The 21,309-nt window shown below is 40.1% G+C and overlaps 1 protein-coding gene across 1 annotated transcript in view; it reads left to right on the top strand.

The window, feature by feature from the left end:
- The window catches only part of UTRN (utrophin), a 354,493-nt gene that overhangs the window by 296,826 nt on the left and 36,358 nt on the right, over nt 1–21,309 (top strand). The window contains exons 62-65 of the mRNA XM_054393282.1: nt 7,547–7,632; nt 13,911–14,068; nt 16,316–16,482; nt 18,838–18,949. Of these exons, the coding sequence (XP_054249257.1) occupies nt 7,547–7,632; nt 13,911–14,068; nt 16,316–16,482; nt 18,838–18,949 (523 nt within the window). The remainder of the gene's footprint in view (nt 1–7,546; nt 7,633–13,910; nt 14,069–16,315; nt 16,483–18,837; nt 18,950–21,309) is intronic.

Raw genomic sequence — 21,309 nt, 5'->3', positions numbered from 1 at the left:
GTTTCTCCCAGTTTTTCAAAGATCCACCCCCCATGGCTTTGAGAGTGGTTTTCAGCAAACCGTTGTAGCGTTCGATCTTCCCTGCAGCTGGTGCATAGTAGGGAATGTGGAATATCCACTCGATGCCGTGCTCTTTGGCCCAGTTTTTTACAAGATTGTTCTTGAAGTGAGTTCCATTGTCCGACTCAATCCTCTCTGGAGTTCCGTGTCTCCACAGGATTTGTCTCTCCAGGCCAAGAATGGTGTTACGTGCAGTTGCATGAGGAACTGGATAAGTTTCCAGCCATCCAGTGCTTGCCTCTACCATAGTCAGCACATACTGCTTACCAGATCGAGAACGAGGTAGAGTGATGTAGTCAATCTGCCAGGCTTCACCATACTTGTACTTGGACCATCGGTCACCGTACCACAAGGGCTTGATCCGCTTTGCCTGCTTAATAGCAGCACAAATGTCACAGTCATGGATGACTTGTGTGATAGCATCCATGGAAATGTCAATGGATCTGTCACGAGCCCATCGGTAGGTTGCATCTCTGCCTTGATGTCCTGACGAGTCATGGGCCCACCGAGCTAAGAACAGCTCACCTCGGTGTTTCCAGTCAAGATCAGGATCAGAGTTTGTGTCCACCTGGGAAACTCTTGCAGCTAGATCTGCCTGATGGTTGTGTTGTTGTTCCTCAGTAGCTTTGCTCTTAGGAATGTGAGCATCGATGTGTCTCACTTTCACTGGGATTCTCTCAATGCGAGCAGCAATGTCTTGCCACAGATCTGCAGCCCAGATTGGCTTTCCTTTCCTCTGCCAGCCATTCTTCTTCCAGTCTTTCAGCCAACCCCACAAGGCATTGGCTACCATCCACGAGGCAGTGTAGAGATAAAGCTTTGGCCATCTCTCACATTCAGCTACGTTAAGAGCTAGCTGGACAGCTTTTACCTCTGCAAATTGACTGGATTCTCCTTCTCCATCTCTCGCTTCTGCAACTCTGCATGTTGGACTCCACACTGCAGATTTCCACCTTCACTTGTTCCCAACAAGACGACAGGAACCGTCTGTGAACAAAGCATATCTCTTTTCATCATCAGACAGATCACTGTAAGGAGGAGCTTCCTCTGCAAGAGTTACTCTCTCCTCTGGAGGTTTTGCACAGCTTGTGCCTTCTGGCCAGTTTGTGATCACCTCCACCAAACCAGGCCTTTCGAGATTTCCCATTCGAGCTCTCTGTGTTATCAGAGCCATCCACTTAGACCAGGTAGCATCTGTTGCATGATGTGGTGAAGAACCTTTGCCTTTGAACATCCAATTCAGAACTGGCAATCTAGGAGCTAGAAGAAGTTGTGACTCAGTTCCAATCACTTCAGAAGCAGCTTTCACTCCTTCATAAGCAGCTAAAATCTCTTTCTCTGTTGGAGTGTAGTTTGCCTCTGAGCCTCTGTAGCCACGACCCCAGAAACCAAGAGGACGTCCTCGTGTCTCCCCTGGAGCTCTTTGCCATAAGCACCAGGTTGGACCATTGTCACTCGCGGCCGTGTACAGAATGTTCTTAATGTCTGGACCAGTTCGGACAGGTCCCAGACCCATCGCTTGGACTACCTCTCGCTTGATCTGGTCAAAGGCTGCTTGTTGCTCAGGACCCCATTGGAAACTGTTTCTCTTTCGAGTCACATCATAGAGAGGTTTCACAATCTGACTGTATCCAGGAATGTGCAGTCTCCAAAATCCCACTATGCCTAAGAAACGCAGAGTTTCTTTCTTGTTGATGGGATTTGCCATGGTGGAGACTCTGTTTATCACATCCATTGGGATGTGACGGCGACCATCTTGCCACCGCACTCCCAGAAACTGGATTTCTCTGGCAGGTCCTTTCACCTTGTCTCGCTTGATAGCGAAACCAGCTTGCAAGAGAATGTCAATGATTTTGTTACCTTTCTCGAAGACTTCTTCAGCAGTCTCACCCCAGACGATGATGTCATCGATGAACTGAATGTGTTCTGGAGCTCCACCTTTCTCCAAAGCATCATGGATCACTGCATGGCAGATGGTTGAACTGTGAATCCACCCCTGGGGCAAACGATTGAATGTGTACTGAATGCCTCTCCAGGTGAAAGCAAACTGAGGCCTGCATTCCTCTGCTATGGGAATAGAGAAGAAAGCATTAGCAATGTCTATGGTAGCATACCATTTGGCCTGCTTGGATTCCAGCTCATATTGGAGTTCCATCATGTCTGGTACAGCTGCACTCATGGGTGGAGTTACTTCATTCAAGGCACGGAAATCAACTGTCAGACGCCACTCTCCATTCTGCTTTCTCACAGGCCAGATTGGACTGTTGAAAGGTGAATGAGTTTTGCTGATGACCTTCTGACTCTCCAACTGACGAATCAAGTTTTGAATGGGCACCAAAGAGTCACGGTTGGTTCTGTATTGTCTGTGATGCACAGTTTGAGAAGCAACCGGCAGCTTTACATCCTCTATCTCATGTTGTCCCACAACTGCAGATTCATCTGAAAGCTCAGGTCTAATGGACAACTTCAATTTTCCTCCATCAATTTCTACAGTTGCTATTCCAAAAGCCCATTTGTAACCCTTAGGGTCTTTAAAACGCCCTTCTCTCAGAAAATCAATTCCCAAAATACAAGGTGCATTAGGACCTGTTACAATAGTATGTTTCTTCCACTGCTTCCCAGTTAAGCTTATATCAACCTCTATCTTAAACAACTCTTGAGATCCACCAGTGACTCCCTGAATAGTTATAGATTCTCCCCCTTGATAATTTGATGGTATTATGGTGCACTGAGCTCCTGTGTCAACCAAGGCCCTGTACTTCTGAAATTTTGAAGTGCCAGGCCACTGGATGTACACATCCCAATAGATTCTGTTATCTCCATTATCCCTTACCTCCCCCTGGCGGAAGGCAGGGCACCCCTAATGGTGGGGATTACCTCCACATGTACAGCTGGCACAACGTCCAGCATCAGAATTAGGATCACTGTTGGAGCTATCAGAGTTGTTCTGGGAAACTGAGGAAGCGACAGCTACCCTCCTGGTATTGCTACCTCGGGATCTGCCCCTCTGCAGCTCCCGTAACCTCTTGAAAAGATCAGAAGTTGGTTGACCATCCCATCTGTTCATGTTCTCACCAAACTGATCACGCAGAGTTATCCAGATACTGCCACGTGATTGCCTCTGCTGTCTGTTTTGGTTTGACCTATTCTGGAATGGCCTTCTTGGAGCACGTCTGTTTCTGACAGCTGAAACTTGTATCCATCTGGAGGAAGAGGAATCAGAATCATCCCCCTTCATCAAGTTGGATATGGAGGTTTTAAGTTCCTCCTTCAGCTCTTTCATGCAATTCTTTATCTCTCCAGACAGAGTTTCAATGGCTGAAACCAAAGAAGTACGTGCAAGACTATCCTCCAACTGCCTCATTTGGTCAGTGAAATGGCCAACAGTAGGAGGTGCTCCACCATAATTTCTTGCCACAATCCTGCTTGCCAGAATAGTAGCATAATTAGGAGGAGCAAGCTTAATGAGCTTTTTGGCAAGGCCTGTTCCAACAGGAATTTCATCAGGATTCAGAGTCTTATGATCTCCATACATTACTTCTCTCACAGCAAACTCTCTCAGACGCTTGATTCCCTCAGCTATTGTGGTCCAAGGCTTAGGGTTCCATGGTAAATCATCTCTGCTGGGGTACCTCAGCGAGACTGCCAGTAGGAGGCGTGCCCACAGAGAAACTTTACCAATGCACTTGCCTAGATGCCTGTCTATGCCTGTATCCTTTGAGAGCATCCCCAACTGAGAGGCCGACTTGTCACCTACCACCAATGCTGGGGCTCCCATATCAAAACACCTGGCTAGCCAAGACAGGACTGGCTCATTATCTCCTCTGATGTAATCCTTCCTCACATGTCTAATTTCCTGTCTGGGTGCATTAGCTGACTGTATGTCATCCTCATCATCATCATCGTCCTCATCCTGTAGTCGCTGTCCCCATAATCCTGTTGTAATCCTCCGTTGAATTTCCTTGAGTTCAGAGGCTCTGCCAGCAGTTGCTAATCTACCAGGGCCTACGTCCTGACCTACATCTCCATCATCCATGTGGGGTCTCAAGAGGTCTGCCAGAGTTTTAAGGCTAACCCTCTCTTCCTCACCAGAAGGATCTTTCTTAACAGAGGGACCCTGAGTAGAAGGACCCTCACCTCCATCTGCACCATCTCCTGCAGCATCTGCATCTCCTCCTGCAGCTCCTTTACGCTTTCTGCTTACAGTGGCCACCAAATTTACTGGATTGGTTTTCACATTCACAGCAGAGTTGGAAGAGCAAGTAGCCTTATGTCTTTCTTGACACAGTGCTATCAGTAGCCATATGATTATTCCAAGAAGCAACAAAATTAAGATTAGCACAAGATGTCTAAGGTACCAAAGAACCTCTGTAGCTGTAAGAGGAGTAACAAACTCAAATGTGTCTGCTAGCAGATCCATAGTTGAGTTACCATAGCTTCTTAGCCCAATAAGACCACAACAGAATTCACCAACATTCAGTAACTTGTTCTTAACCCAAAGAAACAATTTATATGCCACATATCTCACAATCTTGTCTATCATGCAGGAAACAGCCCATCTGTAGACAATCACACTGATAACAGAGGAAATAGAATGACTCAGAATCCAAAACAGCTTCATTTTGCTTCCTAATCTGAGCAGAAATAAATCATACAAGCAATCGAGCCCCACGTTGGGTGCCAAAAAATAAAAAGTGTGTCGGTGTGAGATGAAATTCCCCTCCCACCAACAAGTAACCAGGCTAGCCCAGTCTGGAAGCAAATGAAGGCTGTATTTACAAGCAGAGTCTAAAATCTACAATGAAATGCAATGAATATGTACAAATATACAAAGTTCACAACATTTACAAATATATACAATCAACAGAAAAGCACAACCGATCTCCCTTTGCTTCCCCCCAAGGGGACCCTCCCAAAGGGGCCTCTCTCTCTCCCAGGAGCTTCCCCCCAGACCCCCCTGGACAGAGAAGCAGAGTTAGTTAAGCAGAAAGTTGTTAACTTAGCTGCCAAGGTCAGTACGTGTTATCTTCAGCCAGAAGAGAAGAAGAAACAGCAGCCAGACAGCCCAGCAACTGCCCCCACTGCAGAACACAGAATGTGCAGAATGCCTACTTTGTTTTGGGTAATAGTTCTTAAACATTTCTATCTATCCAATGGAAGTGTTTAGAACAATCGTTATTTTGCTTTCTTACACCCAATAGTGACTTATTTACATTCTTTCACTTTCTCTGTTCTGAACTTTGCAAGGAAAAATTAAAAAGACAGTTTCAAACCACCACAAAATCTGGGAGTTTTCAACCTGCAGAAGGAGAAGTTCCAGGGGGATCTGAACAACATGCAGTAGAGAAGATGGAGCCTTGCTCACAGGGAAGGAAGCAGTGGGCACAAATTGAAACACAGGAAATTCTGCTTCAACATACAAGAAAAAGTTTTGGTTTGCTCTGTTTAATGTGAGGGTGATCAAACTGGCACAGGTTGACCAGAGAGTTTGTGCAGTCCCCATCCCTGAGTATATTTAAAATCAGATAAGATCCAGCAAAACCTGTTCTACCTGACTGAGCAGGTCATTGGTCCAACTGATCTCCAAAAGTCCCTCCCAGCCTCAGTGGGTTTTGACTCTAAGCTGGGCAAATTTAAGCCATTGACTTGGAAGTGTCTTAAGTTGCAAAGTCTGAAGGTTTGGAGGGGAGTGTTTGTTAGGTTTTGGTATGGTTGTTTTTAATGCATATATAATTTAAGTGATAATATTTTGCTGTTTCCAAAAAAAAAAAAAAAAAGGGAAAAAAAGGCTGGGGTTGTTCTTTAGAAAATGTAATATTGCAGGCTTTGTAATGATTTTCATAATTTTTTGTGAAAATGCTTTTTTATGTGAAAGAAGTTTTTCATAGCCCTGTAGCAATCTGCTGAAATCTGGAGGTGTTTTAAGCCTCCACAGATACATCCTGACCTTTTAGCTGCAATGTTTTTCTGAGTTTCTGCCTGTAATAAACAAATGCTGTAGTCAGTCCTGACTTAAATCAAACTCGAATGAATGTTCAGCTTTGTTTTTCAATTGAACACAAAGTTAAAACACAGACAATCCTAAACCGGAAAGAATGGGCAAAGAAGTTTATCAAGGTTAAAAAATGAGCCATATACCGTTAAGATATGCCAGAATGATGCATTGTCTATGACTGAAAGAGGTAATTTGAAGCTAAACTTGAATATATAAAATAGGTGGCACTTTTATAACATTCTGGAAAATTGGGTTCTGATTTTCAAACTAGGCAGTAAAAGTAATGAGTCTTTTGATTAATTTGGCAATAATTTCTCTGTACCTCTGTGCCAGCTTGTGAAATGAAGATCATGCTGTCTAGTCTCACTAGATGATGGCTGTGAAGACAAATGCATTAATATTGTTAAGGTGCTTGGCTAATTTAAGGAGATCCTAGGAGGAAATGAATAATTTTATTATTCCGCACAACACTTGTAAAGTAAATCAAACAGCAGACCATATGATGAATGGATAGGAAAGAAAGAGATATCTAATAACCACTCCAGAAGTAAATAAAGGATCTATCACTTCAGTGTGACAGAGGGGACCAAAGTAATGTTTGGCTTGATATTAATTTTTTTATTATCTTACTTATGGGTGAAGGACACAGTTAATGTTAAACGTAGAGGTTGTGTATAATCTACATGGTTTAATTACTATTCTCATTATTTTTGTGCCATGTCTTGTCTAAAGACAAAGTGTACTATGTATTTTGGTCTTTGAAAGAAGAAATCATCAGATATTGTAAGAATGTTTCTGCACTGATCTTTTGAACTCTAAAATTATCCTTTTCCATGTACCCTGGGTTTGTTGCTTTAATATCTTTTTGAAGACTGTCATGCAAATTTAAAATCCCTTGCTTTGGTACTAGCTTATCTGTTGCTTAAGGTTTGATGTGTGGTTTGGGGGGTTTGGGCATTTGTTACTTTTTATGGTTGTCAGACAAGATAAGTCTGAAGTCATGTTTTTTAAAGGAGTGACAACTCCACATCTTTTCATCACTGAATGTGGTTGACTGTTATGTCCTGGTACATATGTGTGTGTGTGTCTGTATATATATATATATGATAGATACAGATATCAGAGTATATTAAACCTTAATTTTACTTTGCAGTCTTTGTGTTTCACACTGAGTAGTAGGCTTTCCTGCTGTGTGTTTTTATATTTTTCCTGTGTACATCACAATATGAAGTTATGTTGAGAGCTTTACACAGCTAAATTTCTGCCCTTTTGGAGTTGTGTAAACTGTTTTGACATGTAAGCCACTTATAAGGTGAACTGAGCTTCTGTAAGGAAAGCATTCCTAATGAGATTTGTAGTGTTAATTTTATTTTGAGATTTGAAGTGTATTTGAAGTAGGTCTCACCATTGCCTTTGCATTTTTTCAAGAGACTTTAGTTGGAATGAAATAAAATTAAGCTGCATTAAATTATCTTATCTTTGTAATTTCAGTGGCCGAACTGGAAAAATTCGAGTGCAGTCCCTGAAAATTGGCTTGATGTCTCTTTCTAAGGGCCTTCTGGAGGAGAAGTACAGATGTAAGAAAGAATGTATTTTATAAAATTCATACTTTATATAATTAAGACATGTACAATAACAGCACATATTGTAGCAAATTTTAAAGTAAAATGTTTCTCATGCCTGTAGCAAGACAATTATCTTTTGAGCAAGATAATAGAATTGTTATTTTCATTATCATCTGATGGAGAAAGCAGGGCTTATATTCTTGCTAGGAAGTATTGATGTCAGTTATGCACTGTCATAATGCACACTTTGCACTCCCCCAAAGCGAAAGAGAATCAAGGTGTGTGGAAGCTAGATAAGTATGCTATTTGACTGATTCTGTTCTCTTTTGTCTGTGTGTGTTTGTTTGGTTTAGGGAAAAATCAAGCAACTCAGCATTGATTGGAACAGACTTATGTGTCTCATAATGCAACGAAATAGGTCAAATTCCAACAACTGTATTTTGTGGTGTAGGAGAAAGATGGTCTGAACTCTGAAAATAGTTTTCCAGTATATGTACTTTCTGCCAGAACTGTACAAAGAAATTTTAAACTATGCTGGCTAAAGTAATCTCACAAGTTTATGAAATACGTAGTAGTATAAAAATATTTCACAAGAATAATTAGAAAGCAGAATTGAGTAATGTTACAATAAAACAAGCCAGAACAAGAGTTTAGGCACTCTATAAGAGCATCCCAGGTGATGGACAGTTATGCATTATGGACTTTTTTTTAAGATGATGGCCTTCAGGTTTGACATGAGAATGGATCTTTAATTTTTAAAAGTCCTAATTACTTTAGAAGAAACACCGAATCCTCCATTAAGAATGCCTGCTCTTGAAAATTCTATTTCTTGTGCTTGTTCCTGAAGACCAAGCACATGTCTGGGTGTTCCTGTGAAAAAAAATGGATTTGCAAATGTGATTGAGTTTTCTGTGAGCTGGTTACATCACTGTTTCTTTTCTGTTGGTGAGGCCAGGGACCGGTCTGGCTACACCCATATTATGCTCATTCACCTTTCTCCCTAGAACATGAGTTTCACATGTGAGCTACTTATTGGAAATGATCATAGACTCTGCCTAACCCTCAAACCATTGCTGGCTGTTTTGAGGGAAAGAGTTAGTTGATTTTGATCAAAATCATGCAAATATGCTTCTGACAGCTTAATGGTACAGGTGAACACACTCCAGTGCTTGGGCTTAGCCACTGGTGCTGATACTTAGCTTACAGATATAGAAGTGACCCTAGAAAACAAAGAAAAATAAATAATCAAGGTGCACATGACAAAAGGTAATACTAGTTTATTTCCAAAATACTCAGAGCACAATAAACAAAGCACTGTGTAACACCAGTTATTCATACATTATTACTGGACTTCAAAATATTGTTGGAAAGTGTAACATTTTTCAATTCTAGTGCCCCACATGTTCTAGGAAAGTAAACCTTAATATGAGCAAGTGTTTGTAACAGTAAAAAATTTAATTTGATGAGTGATTATTCACAAAAGATTTTATGCCTAGTCATGCAATCAGAAGGCAAATGATATCTCAGTATGGTTTTCCTGAAGGACAACAGGAGTTTTTTTCTTCCTTCCCTTTTCTTTAGATTTAGAGGTAGAAAGAAGTCATAGAACCGTGTAATAAGTAGGAATACATTTGTATGCATTTTGCTCTTACCTGTCCTCGTTTTTAACACAGAAAGCCCAGACAGGCAGCAGAAATAGTTTTACTTATTCTCCAACTGCATAAAGTTTTATTTGCTGCTTAAATTTGTAGATTTTTATGTTATATCATTTAATGCATAAAAGATGTAGGATATGAAGTGAAAAAGAAGGGCTACTTGAAAAATCTCAACTGTGAAGTAGTTCAAATTTCAAGTGATGTACAACGTCCTTGGATTGTAACCTTTTTTGGGGATTTTTATTTTTACTGTTACATTTTTATTGTTAATTTTCAAGCCATTTGGAACTAACAGTGATAATTAAAAAAAAAAAGGGGGGGGGCAAAAATAATGGGCTTCATGTTTGTAACAATGCAGCATAAAATTTCTGTCATGTACGTCTTACTCCTGACTGTCTTGCAACCATTTTGTTAGGAATTTAATCAACTTTCCAACATTTTCAAGTATCCCCTTCTATACCAGCCAATTGCCCAGCTAAATTGCAGTTTGAGTCTCCCTGGTTGTCGTCCTCAAAATACAAATATGGGCATATATTTCATTTAAGATTAACTGGTTTGGGTTTTTTTCCCCTTGTTTCTGTTTTTTGGGTATTGTGGGGTTTGTTTATTTGGGGTTTTTTTCTATGTCTTTGGTCTGAATAATCTTTCCTTCTGCCTCATCAATCATTCTTCTTGTCCTTTTGTTAGTCACTTATGGAGTTTAACCTTTATATCAATGTATTTTGTATCTAAATTTGTACGATATATATGTACCTATTAAACTCTTTCCAAGTTTTGTGACTTCTGACAATGCTGATGGGTGACATGGGGTCCCTTTTCCCCCTGGCATGAGTACTGTGTCTGGATGCTCCTTGTCAGAGCACCCTCCCATATGTCTGCCACTGCAGAGCTGCTTGCACCATGCCTCCTTTGCCAGGGAATAGCTTGTGGGTTACCTTAAGGAGGTAGGACAAGAATGTTTTGGCTTTCCATACCTTTAGCTTAGGAGCTTCTCTTCCTGTATGTCACATCAAAAACATTGAAAGTTATGGGGGTTAAAAAAGATAGTATGAACTCCCTTCCTCTTGAACACTCATTGGTTATGACACAGCTGTCACTGAAGTCTTTTAAGGGGAATGTTTTGCAGGATTTTGAACTCTTCAAAGTTATTTGCTGATTTCCTACTCTGGCTAATCACTCTCCCTTGCAACAGTCTTGCAACACTGTTTTTCTTCTCTTTACTAGCTCCCAGTCAACTGAAGTTTTAGGGCTTAGGAAATTACTTCATCTCCCTCCTAGCTGCAGTGGTAAATGAATTATTTTTTGTTTAGTTCATTTGTCCACTGTAGACTGATGTAAACAGAAAGAATAAAATAAGGGGTTTGTATACTGTCAGGTTGGGGTTTTTTTAATTGACTCTTACTGGAAAGAAACTGGAAGACTACCCCAACCACAGCTGAAGAAGCTAGCCAGGATCTGGGATTGTCAAGATTAGGCCTGCAGCCATGCAGTACTAGTTCTGTCACAACTGTTGACTGTAGGGATCTTTGTCTCACCACCGAGTGCTGAAGATGTAGCATTTGTTTGACGAGGCAAGAAGGAGGTGAGAAAAGTACAAGAACTCTGCAAATTAATTCAATCATCTGGATTTCTATTTTGTGAAATTAGAGTCTTTCTTCTGCCTCAGCCTCCTTTGCCAAGAAAAAAGTATGACCAGACTTTCTGTTCTGTTTCTCAATCAAAAGTGCAGTCAGACCAAATTTTCAAATTGCATTTATTTCTAATCTATTAATGGTTGATCTGGTAGGAAACACAAAAATTAAGGGAATAGTATTAATGGATTTTGTTTTTTTCTCTTTTAAGATTACTTGGAGCTTTAATTCAGGCTGTCCACTGATTGCAGAAAGAGCCAACTGGAATGCACACAAAAAATTCACTTCCATTTCTTCTGTAATTTGTACTAGTCACAGAATTTAAAAGCATTTCTGAGATTATATCAATGCTTAAGATATTTTAAAAAGAGATTCATATTGTGACTTAATGTACACAGGTACTAAGTTCATAAATCAAGGATTGTTGGCAGAAACGTTAGAAATTTTAGCTGAAAATTTTAACACTTAAAAATCTCCAATTAAGTTTGTTAAGAAATATTATCTGTACTGCAGATGAGCCTATTAATTCAGTGCTTTCCTGTAACTCTAAGTGCAAGTAATATCTTTCTTCCCAGTGTCTGTATCTTGATTCCTTTCAGACTCTGTTTTATTCTGTCATTAGTCATCGCAGAATGTCCACTTAGACTGCAGGGCTTGACACCTACCTTAGAAAAGGGAATCAATAAAAGGAAAATATATGGGTGCAGACATGGTTATCCAGGAAACAAATGTGATTAATGTTAAGCTCAACTTGTCTTACTGCTGCTTCTCTTGCTTTAAGCTATTTCACGTGGCCAGCTGTGGCTTGTGGTAATTTCTTGTCTTAGTTCAGAGCAATTGTGCTTCTGTCCCAAACCAACCAAAGGATGGCATAGATTTTAGCACAAGATATAAATTTCTGAAATACTATTTCCTTCTTCATAAAATTACAGAGTAGTTTGTGTGGGAAGGGACATTTAAAGATCATCTAGTCCAAGCCCCCTGCAATGTGTAGGGACATCTTTACCTAGATCAGATTGCTCAGAGCCCTATTCAACCTGACTGTGAATGTTTCCAGGGAACCTCTCTGGGAAACCTGATCAAGTTTTTCATCAGCCTCCTTGTAAAAAAATCCTTATATCAAGTCTAAATCTACCCTCTTTTGGTTTTAAACAATTACCCCTTGTTCTATTGCAGCAAGCCCTGCTGAAAAGTTTGTCTCCAGCTTTCTTACAAGCCTCCTTTAAGTAATGAAAGGCCACAGTAAGGTCTTTCAGGAGCCTTCTCATCTTCAGGCTGAACACTCCCAACTTTCCCAGCCTGTCTTCATCAGGTCCATGTCCTTCTTGTGCTGAGGACTCCAGAGTCCAAATGGGGTTTCACCAGAGTGGAGCAGAGGGGACAGAATTACCTCCCTTGACCTGCTGGGCATACTTCTTTTGTTTCAGCCTGGGATGCGATTTGCCTTCTAGGCCAGGAGTGCACAATGCTGGTTCGTGTTCAGCTTTTCATCCACCAGTCATTCTCCACAAGGCTGGTCTCAATCACATCATCCTCCACCCTGTAACAATACCAGGGATTGCCCCAACCCAGGTGCAGGTCCTTGACCTTGGCCTTCTCAAACTTCATGAGTTTCAGTATGGGCCCACTTCTCAAGCTTGTCCAGGTCAGCTTGTCCTCTGAATCCATCCCTCAGGTATGTCAGCTGAACCACTCAGCTCAATGTTGTCAGCAAACTGGCTGAGTGTGCACTCAATCCCATTGTCTGTGCCATTAATGAAAATACTAAGCAGTGCTGGTGCCATTAAGGACACCTGAGGGACAGCAGTTACCATGGATCTCCATCTGGACATTGAACCATTGACCACTACCCTCTGAATGCGACAACCTAACTTGTTTTCTCATCCACCAAATAGTCTAGTTACCACATCTGTATCTTTCCACTTTAATGAGAAGTATATTGTGAGTGACGGAGTCAAAGGCTTTACAGAAGTCCAGATAGACAACATCTGTAGCTATTTCCTTGTCCACTTACGCAGTCACTCCATCATAGAAATCCATTAGAATGATCAGGCAGGACTTGCCCTGGTGAGGCCCAGTTTTAAAAATGGGTGAAATGTTTCCCTGTTTTTTTAGTCACTGGGGAGTTCACCTAACTGCTGTGACTTTTCAAATATCATGGAAAGTAGTTTGGCAACTACATCATCCAATTCCCTGGGGACTCTGGGATGCATCTTGTCAGGTTCCATAGACATACGTATGTTCAGGTTCCTCAGATGGTCATGAACCTGATCTTCTCTTACAGTGGAAAGGTCTTTGCTCTCCCATTCTTCATGGTGCTGTCCACTGTCTCAGGAGGTGTGGCAAGAGAGACTGTGAGCAAAGACCGAGGCAAAAAAGTTTTGAATACCTCAGCCTTCTCCTTGTCTGTTGTTACCAGTTTTATCAATATGCTCTTCAGAGTGGCTACACTCCTTTGACCTTCCTTTTCTGGTTGACATACCTGTAGAAGACCTTTTCATTATTCTTTGCATCTCTTGCCAAATTCAGCTCTAGCTGCACCTCAGCCTTCCTGACTCCGTCCCTATACTCTTTCCAGGATAGCTATCCCTGCTTCTACTGCCTGTGCAGTTCCCTCTTGCTCTTCAGTTTGACTAGCGAGTCTTGACTGATCCTCATTGTCTGACTTCTTACACCTCAGGAATGAGAGCTTTTGCACTCTAATATTTCACAAATATTAGGGGAGCAATGTGGATTAGAACAATAAGGGAGTTTGATTTTATTATGTCTCCTGCTCCTAGGTAAAACAGGTGTTGCCATGTACAGCTGTATCATGAGAAGCCATATAGTTTAATTAATCTGCCTTACTTTTCTCATTTGCATGATTACGTTATCAGGAAAACACAGTCAAAGTAATCAAGATTAGATGAGGGTAAACTATTGTAAAGGGGATGGTGGCCATCTGTAACCAGGGTTACAAAAACTATAAAACTCAAGCTGCAGCGTTACTGTCGGTGTGTTGCAGATCTCTTCAAGGAGGTGGCAGGCCCCACAGAAATGTGTGACCAGAGGCAGCTGGGCCTGCTCCTTCATGATGCCATCCAGATCCCACGGCAGCTTGGGGAAGTGGCAGCCTTTGGTGGCAGCAACATTGAACCCAGTGTGCGTAGTTGCTTCCAACAGGTAGGATAACAAAGACCTTCATGTGAAAAAAAAAATAAACCTGTGAAATCTTACAGTTCACTTTTACAGGGTGTAGGAAAAGGAGAGGAATAGAAACTCATCCATTTTTTTGAACAGAAATGAATACACTCCTGCAACTGAATGTGGGAAGTTATTGTGAAAATGCAGCTGTAAGAGATGGCTTATGGTTTAGGAGAGGATCAAACAAATTACATTTAGCAAAAAGAATATATAAATCTTTGTGGTTTTGACAATATTGGCTGCTTTAAAACCTGTTAAATCTGTAGCAGCCAATTATCCTTCTTTGCATTGTTCAAAGCAACCTGATACTGTGAAAACAACATGCTTTTCCCTGCTGAAACAGGGCATGATCTCAACAGAAAAGGAGATCAATGTTGATAGTAGTTTTTTGACCTTGTGCATCAGGAAATTATTTTGCGTAATTTTACTGACAAAAGACTTTGGAGTTGTATGAAACTTCAAGCATGGTGTCGTGTATATATTGTGAACCTTTGTGCAGCAGATCAGAATATGGAATAAAGCTGTGTTACAGCCTGCTGTCCTGTTCCAAAATAGATGCAGGGGATTAATGAGGCTGCAAGGAGCATCTGTCTCTTTAAAGAAGATGAGAGTTCGAAAGAGGATTTTGTAATGGAACAAAACCTAAGACATTGTCAAGAATGTTTAAGGCTCTGACTGTTTGCTAGTGATAATTATACTGCTTGAGTGTGTTATTTCTGTCAAAGTGGCTACTTTAAGCATTGTCAGAAATTATGTATGGATTAAAAATTCACTATGGCATTTATAGAACTAATGACTTTAATATTTCTGATTTTACTGAATTGGACATTAAATATAGTGAACTTTTGGAGTATTTTTGGTTTGTCATTCTTTCATAGGAATTTCTGCAATTTCATACAGTGCTTTGAAAAAATCAGTTATGGTATCTTTATTTTGAGAACAATTAGATTCATTTCTGGACTCTGAGATGATAGGAGTTGGAAGAGTGTCTGTATTATGAATAATTTGGTAGATCTTTATGGAAGTTGATTTGACCAATTACCATGTAAAGGCTCCCCTGACGTTTTAGCATTGCAGCTTTAGACACTAAGGAATGCTGCTTGACAAACATATCACTGGCGTCAAGTGGTTCAAGTCATACTGGAATAAATTATTCATTTGTTAGTGACAAGCTTTTTCTGTCACAGAGGAATTATCTTTATGCCTCTCAAAGATCTGCCCCGTCTCCCATATTGTTCAATTATGAATGAGGAATACTAGAAAGGTAGTGTTTAAATACTTACATGATATTTTGATTACACTGTTGATGAGATTTCATCCCTCTTCTCACATGAAGTACTCAAATTCAGTCCCCGGTCATTAAGAGAGCATAGAGAGGGTGTGCCAGTTGTTTCAGCCTAGTGAAAACAGGTATTTTGCTGATGGGGAAAGCACATTGTTCAGGTTTTTTTCTCATGCTGTTCCCTCCTACTGACAAAAACTGACTTGGACTATGACTAGGTTAAGAAACCTTGTGTTATTTCCAATAAGGCTTTACAATTTGACTTCCATTTTAAGTGGTCTTCTGTTACTTCCAGTGAACTCAGAAGGATGACATATGTCCTTATTGCTGATAAAGTTGATGAATATAGTACTTTTATAACTAAGTTTCTCTGGTTGTTACAACTTAGAATGTGGAAGCATGTTTGTTCACTTCTTAAAACAGTGATGTTAATACTCTATCTCTGCTGTCTTCTTGCAGTGATTGCTTGTAAAAGACAAATTTCTTTCTTTCTATTTATTTACCTCTGTTTATTTTGCCTGTTTGTTTAATGCAGTAACTTGAAAGAATACCATGCAAACACTGATGGCTACTGGCAAATTGATATTGATCATAACTCGAAAAACAGCCATGTCTTTAGTGTGTCTGAACTGCAGAACACGCTTCTCTTTCACGCTCATGCTTCTTTCTCCAGTCCTTTCAGTTCAAAGATGGCTTTACTGTGGACTCCATTACTCCTTTACTATGTGCTCCATCTTTGTTGCCATCTGTCTATCACAGCTGTTTAATCCACTATATTAAGTTATTCTCTTTATTTGCATTTAATCAAGGTTATTTCTTGTATCCTATAACCAGTTTTACAGTAACCTGGCATAGAAAAGATTTCTAAGGAAAACCTTCTTGTGCGTGTGCTGTTTTTTGGGTTTTAATTTTGATGTTTTAGGGTTTTTTTTCTCTCTCCACAGAACCACAATAAGCCAGAAATAACTGTAAAGCAATTTATAGATTGGATGCGCTTAGAGCCACAGTCTATGGTATGGCTACCAGTTCTACACCGTGTGGCTGCAGCAGAAACAGCAAAACATCAAGCCAAGTGCAACATCTGTAAAGAGTGTCCAATTGTTGGCTTTAGGTAAGAGGAGGAGACTTGGGTGCAAGGTTTCTCAGAAAATATCCACACTTTCAAGTCTTCCAACAAGTACAGTTCTTCGTTTCCCTTCTATTTCCCTTCTTTAAGATGGATTTTGCCACCCATGATGTGGCTACAGTATGGCCTGAGCTGTGCATTGTTGGCTCCTGCAGTACTGCTGTGGTGCTGTGGTCCTGTGGTCCTGTGACTGACAAGTGTGCAGGGCAGGTTATCATGGGGTGCTATCATGGGGCGTTGTGGCATTGGTAGATCCAAGGAATAGCAAATGATGTGTAAGTGCAGTCTATGTGTTCTGTAAGGATCAGACCAAAATGAGCTGATCAATAAGAAAAAACGTGGGCTTCCTTTCTCCTCCTTAAGGCCTGGGAAACTAGCTTGTGCCAGGCAATATAAAACACCTTTCAATGGCAATCTTTCCTTGCTTAGCAGTCATTGATATGTTATGGTGATGAGACTTGCACAGTTCCTGCCTAATGCATTGAATGCAATCTTAACTCATCTGTTCAGAGGAAGCTGGGAATTCGAAGAGAAAAATCTGCACCAGGGATATTCTCCATGTTATCTTTCTAAGCTCTATGATTTTACTGTGAAATCCTGAAGCATGATATAGTTGGGACTCTAGTGAGTACTGTTACAACTAACATATCTGTGAATTGATTGTTCCAGTGTACAAAGTGATTAAAAATAAAAAGTTTTTAAAAAAAATTATAAAGTAGAGACTGACATTTTCCTCTGCTGTCATCATGAAGCTGAGTGTATTGTTTAGGAATGGCATAAATCAGTCTTTCTTGTAAATGATTCTAAGACTTTTATTTAGGTATCTAGGCAGATGAGTAATTTTTGTTCCCCATGCTTCCTGTTTCTCCTTCTTTCTGTTGTCTTAAAGGCTAATAACATGAATTCTGTGGTCAGATTCATCATACCTACCTTTCATCATATGCTGGCTTTAGTCAGTGTTAGACAATTGAGCTAGTGACTATTCTTTTAATATAGAGATACAAGTACTTCCAAAAGTAAGGAAACTGATCAAACTTTGTTGCCTGCCTTAAGAGGAGATGAAATTCCTCTAAATGTTCCTAGCTTTCTTCATTAATGCTGGAAGGAGCATAGGGTGACAAAGCTTCAGCTCAGATAGCTTTGAAATGCCAAATTCTTACTGATGACTCTTGTCTGTACTGAAATATTCTTTGTAAAGAAGAAGAGTATAGAAATAGAAAAGAAGAGAGAAGGAGAAAAAAGAGCATCTCATTCTAAATAATTTCTACAATGAAGGTAAAGATCTGCAACAACAAGCATCTAGCATCTTCACAGAAGGTAGATGTGGCCATTTAATAGACAGGCTTTGAGTAAAAATTACAAACAGTTGCATCAGCATTCTTAAAAGTGAACCTTTACATTTATAGATACATTCTCTTGCAAAACAAAACATAAAACTCAGCAGGGGAATAATGTGGATTGGTGCTGAAACTACTCTTGAGAAGCAATTTAATTTAAACTACTCAGTAGCTGTTCAGTTTGATTCAGTTGGCTCATTTTAGTTTCGTATAAATGATACAACCTCATCCAGTCAGAACAACCATACTATAAAAAGAAGTGGGCAAAATCTGGAATTGAATTCTTGCTTTAGTCAGATTTAGTTAAAAAAAAAAATATTGAGTTCTTGATGGATAGATTTAATACAAAGGATAATGTATACGTTTGTTACCTCTTAAAAAAAGTTTTAAATTTAATCTTATAATACATGAATTCTCAAGGATTTTATTTATAAATGTTGTTTCTGAGATACCATCTGACTACAAAAGAGAGGAAAAACTAAAGCAATATAGGTTTCAGTCAATTCCATATGGTTTTAAGTAATTTTGAACTTTAAAATGATGAGCTTTATACACACCATCTATGAAGCTGATGCCTGCAAGATTTTCTGCTTCAAAGCACCATGGCAACAGATGATCGACATTGGCACTCTTTGTGGCTAAAACAGACAGGAATTTATTTTAAATAGTCAGGGAGGTAGCCTGTGTAGTGTAGGAAGGTTATGTGAAGTGAACTGAGAGGGCTGCGGGTTTCCTGTGTCCCGTGCTGCTACAGTGGCACTGGTGCCCTTAGGGCTGCAGCCACAGTGGGTGTTGGCCGTGCCATGTTCTGGATGCACACACCCACATACTTCAAGGTGCTTTCTAAGCTGATCTCAACAAAGTACTAACACCCTTGTGTTGCCACTGCTGAAAAACATGTGACAGCATTGCAAGAAATTATTTGCCTCATATAGGCTTAAGAACAGGTAAATATTAGACTAAACTGTGGAAGCTCTAATCGCTTTATTTAATGTTTCCATAGGTACCGGAGCTTAAAACATTTCAACTATGATGTCTGTCAGAGCTGTTTCTTCTCTGGACGTACAGCAAAGGGGCATAAGTTGCATTACCCGATGGTGGAATATTGTATTCCCGTGAGTACCAATTTACTGCCTCTTCCTAAGGGATTGTTTTTCCATTATTTGAGGTGAAAAAAATTTTCATAGTCATTTGTCACCTGGGTATTTTGCCAGGATTTCTATTTCGTATGTTTAGTAAGCTTGTCTTCTTGCCTTTCCCTTTGGAAGTTATCAGTGCTGCTGATTTTATGTGGGCCATGTTTGCATTCTGTAGAAGTGAGTACAAGTCACTTTTGCAAAAACAAGTCTGGAGTATTAAATATGTTTGCAGTATTTGTATGCTTGCACATGCCCACCCCATAAGGATGACAACATGTCAGAAGAAAGGGACTATACTTTTGTTATACCATAATGCAGAATATTTAATATTCTAGTAATGCACTTCAATATTTTTAAAGGTGCGTGATCTTTACTTTCCCAACTAGCATTTTGCTTCCTTTGTAAAATATGGTAGGAAATATGTTATTTCCCTCTGCTCACTAATTACTGTTTAGTGGGATATTTAAATTTTGGTGTGTGGCTGGAAAAAAAAAACAGTATTGACAGTTTTTTAACCAGTGATAGTTTGAGAGGTTTACCTGCAATAGGTAGTATTTTGAAAGTCTCTAGATAAGGAGACTCCACAACCTTCCTAGGCAACCTTTTCCAGTGCTGTGTCACTCTCACAATAATGAGGTTTTTTCCTCATATTGTGGTGCAACTTCCTGTGTTCCAGTTCATATCCAAATCACCTTGTCCTATCACAGAGCACCATTAAAAAGAGACTAGCACCTTCTTCTTGACAGGCACCCTTCAGATATTTGTAAACATCAATAAGATTCACTCTCAGTCTTCTCAAGACTAAACAGCCCTAAGTCTCTCAGCCTGACTTCGTTTCAGAAGTCATTTTCTGGTTTTGACCTATACTGGGTTTGTGGTATGTGACTATGACTATGTGGTATGACTGTTCTAACCCTCGGGATCTGGAGGTCTACAGTGTTTCTTTCTTTAATAGAACTCATGAAACACACAGTGATACTGATTATGTCCATGCCTCCTTAGCCAAGATAACCCAGTCAGTCTGAACATGTTCAAGAGACTTTATTGCTCTCTACAACTACTTAAAAGGAGGTTGGAGCGAGAAGGTGGACAGCCTCTTCTCTTTGATGACAAGTGACAGGCTTAGAGGAAATATTTAAGAGCTGCACCAGGTAAGGTTTAGGCTGGATATTAGAAAATACTTCTTCACTGAAAGGGTTATCAAATGCTGGAATGGTCTGCCCAGGGCAGTGGTGAAGTCACCATCCCTGTGGGTGTTCAAGCAGCGTGTGGACCTGGCACTTAGGGACATGGCTTGGTGTTGACAGCTCACTACTGGGTCTGAGTTTGGGCTGGATGATCTTGGAGATCTCTTCCAACCAGATATATTCTGTGATTCTCTGTGATGTATTTTTCTTAGATTCACCCCTTTTTTTTCTTTTTTTATTTTTCCCCCCCCCGATAGTGTCCTCTCAAACCTCATTTTTAGTTTGTATCATGGTCATGGAACAGAAATAATCTTTGTTAATGCCTATAATATACAGAAAATTCAGAAATCAGTATGCAAGAGGTGTCAAAATAGATAATGTTGCCAGTCCAAAAAATAATATACCCTTTGTGTTGCATTAATAAAATACAGATTACATCTGCACAGTGTATGGTACTGTCCCTAGAACACGGTGGTATCTTTTTGATGATTTCCAGGTTTTGTCTGAAGCAGCAGATTTGGTGTCTGAGAGAAGTTTTCAGTTATTGCTATACACGTTCACATTATGTAACTGTGAGACATTTCATTTGCAAGACTGTCCTATGGAAAAAATTTATTCTGGAAATGGCTGGAATCTCCACTGTCTCTGGCACTAGGGACAGCTTGTATTGTAATGAAGATTTCTGCTACTGCTGTATTATTAAGTGCAAAATAAGGTAATCCAAGGCAGAAGTCCTGTCTTTCCATGAAATTATGGGAGAAATAAGGTTTAATCCAATATGGAATAATAAGGGAAAAAAGATTACATTCTTTACTAAAATGAGTGAAGGAAGTTAAGTGTATAGGAAGTTGTCACTGCTTAAGGTTTCTGGGCAAAAGCCTCACAGGACAGAATTTGGATGACCCCTCTCTTCCCCTCCCTCTCCCCCACTCAGGGAAAAGATAGGCAGGGGAAGTAAGGGGTAAAGAAAAGGGCTTGCACAGAATTGGAAGTTAAGTAATTTTAACAGATGATAAAACATATTAAAGGAAAAGAGATGTACAGAGAATTGAGGGAAGGGATATACAAAACCCAATCTCAGATGGCAGTGGATTTCCCCACAACACATGGATGCAGGCCTGACCATGCCGCGGGTTCCAGCAACCAGGA

The sequence above is a fragment of the Indicator indicator genome, chromosome 2 (assembly GCF_027791375.1).
Source record: "Indicator indicator isolate 239-I01 chromosome 2, UM_Iind_1.1, whole genome shotgun sequence".
In the NCBI taxonomy this organism is placed as follows: Eukaryota; Metazoa; Chordata; class Aves; order Piciformes; family Indicatoridae; genus Indicator; species Indicator indicator.
This window is presented reverse-complemented; position numbering and strand designations above follow the sequence as displayed.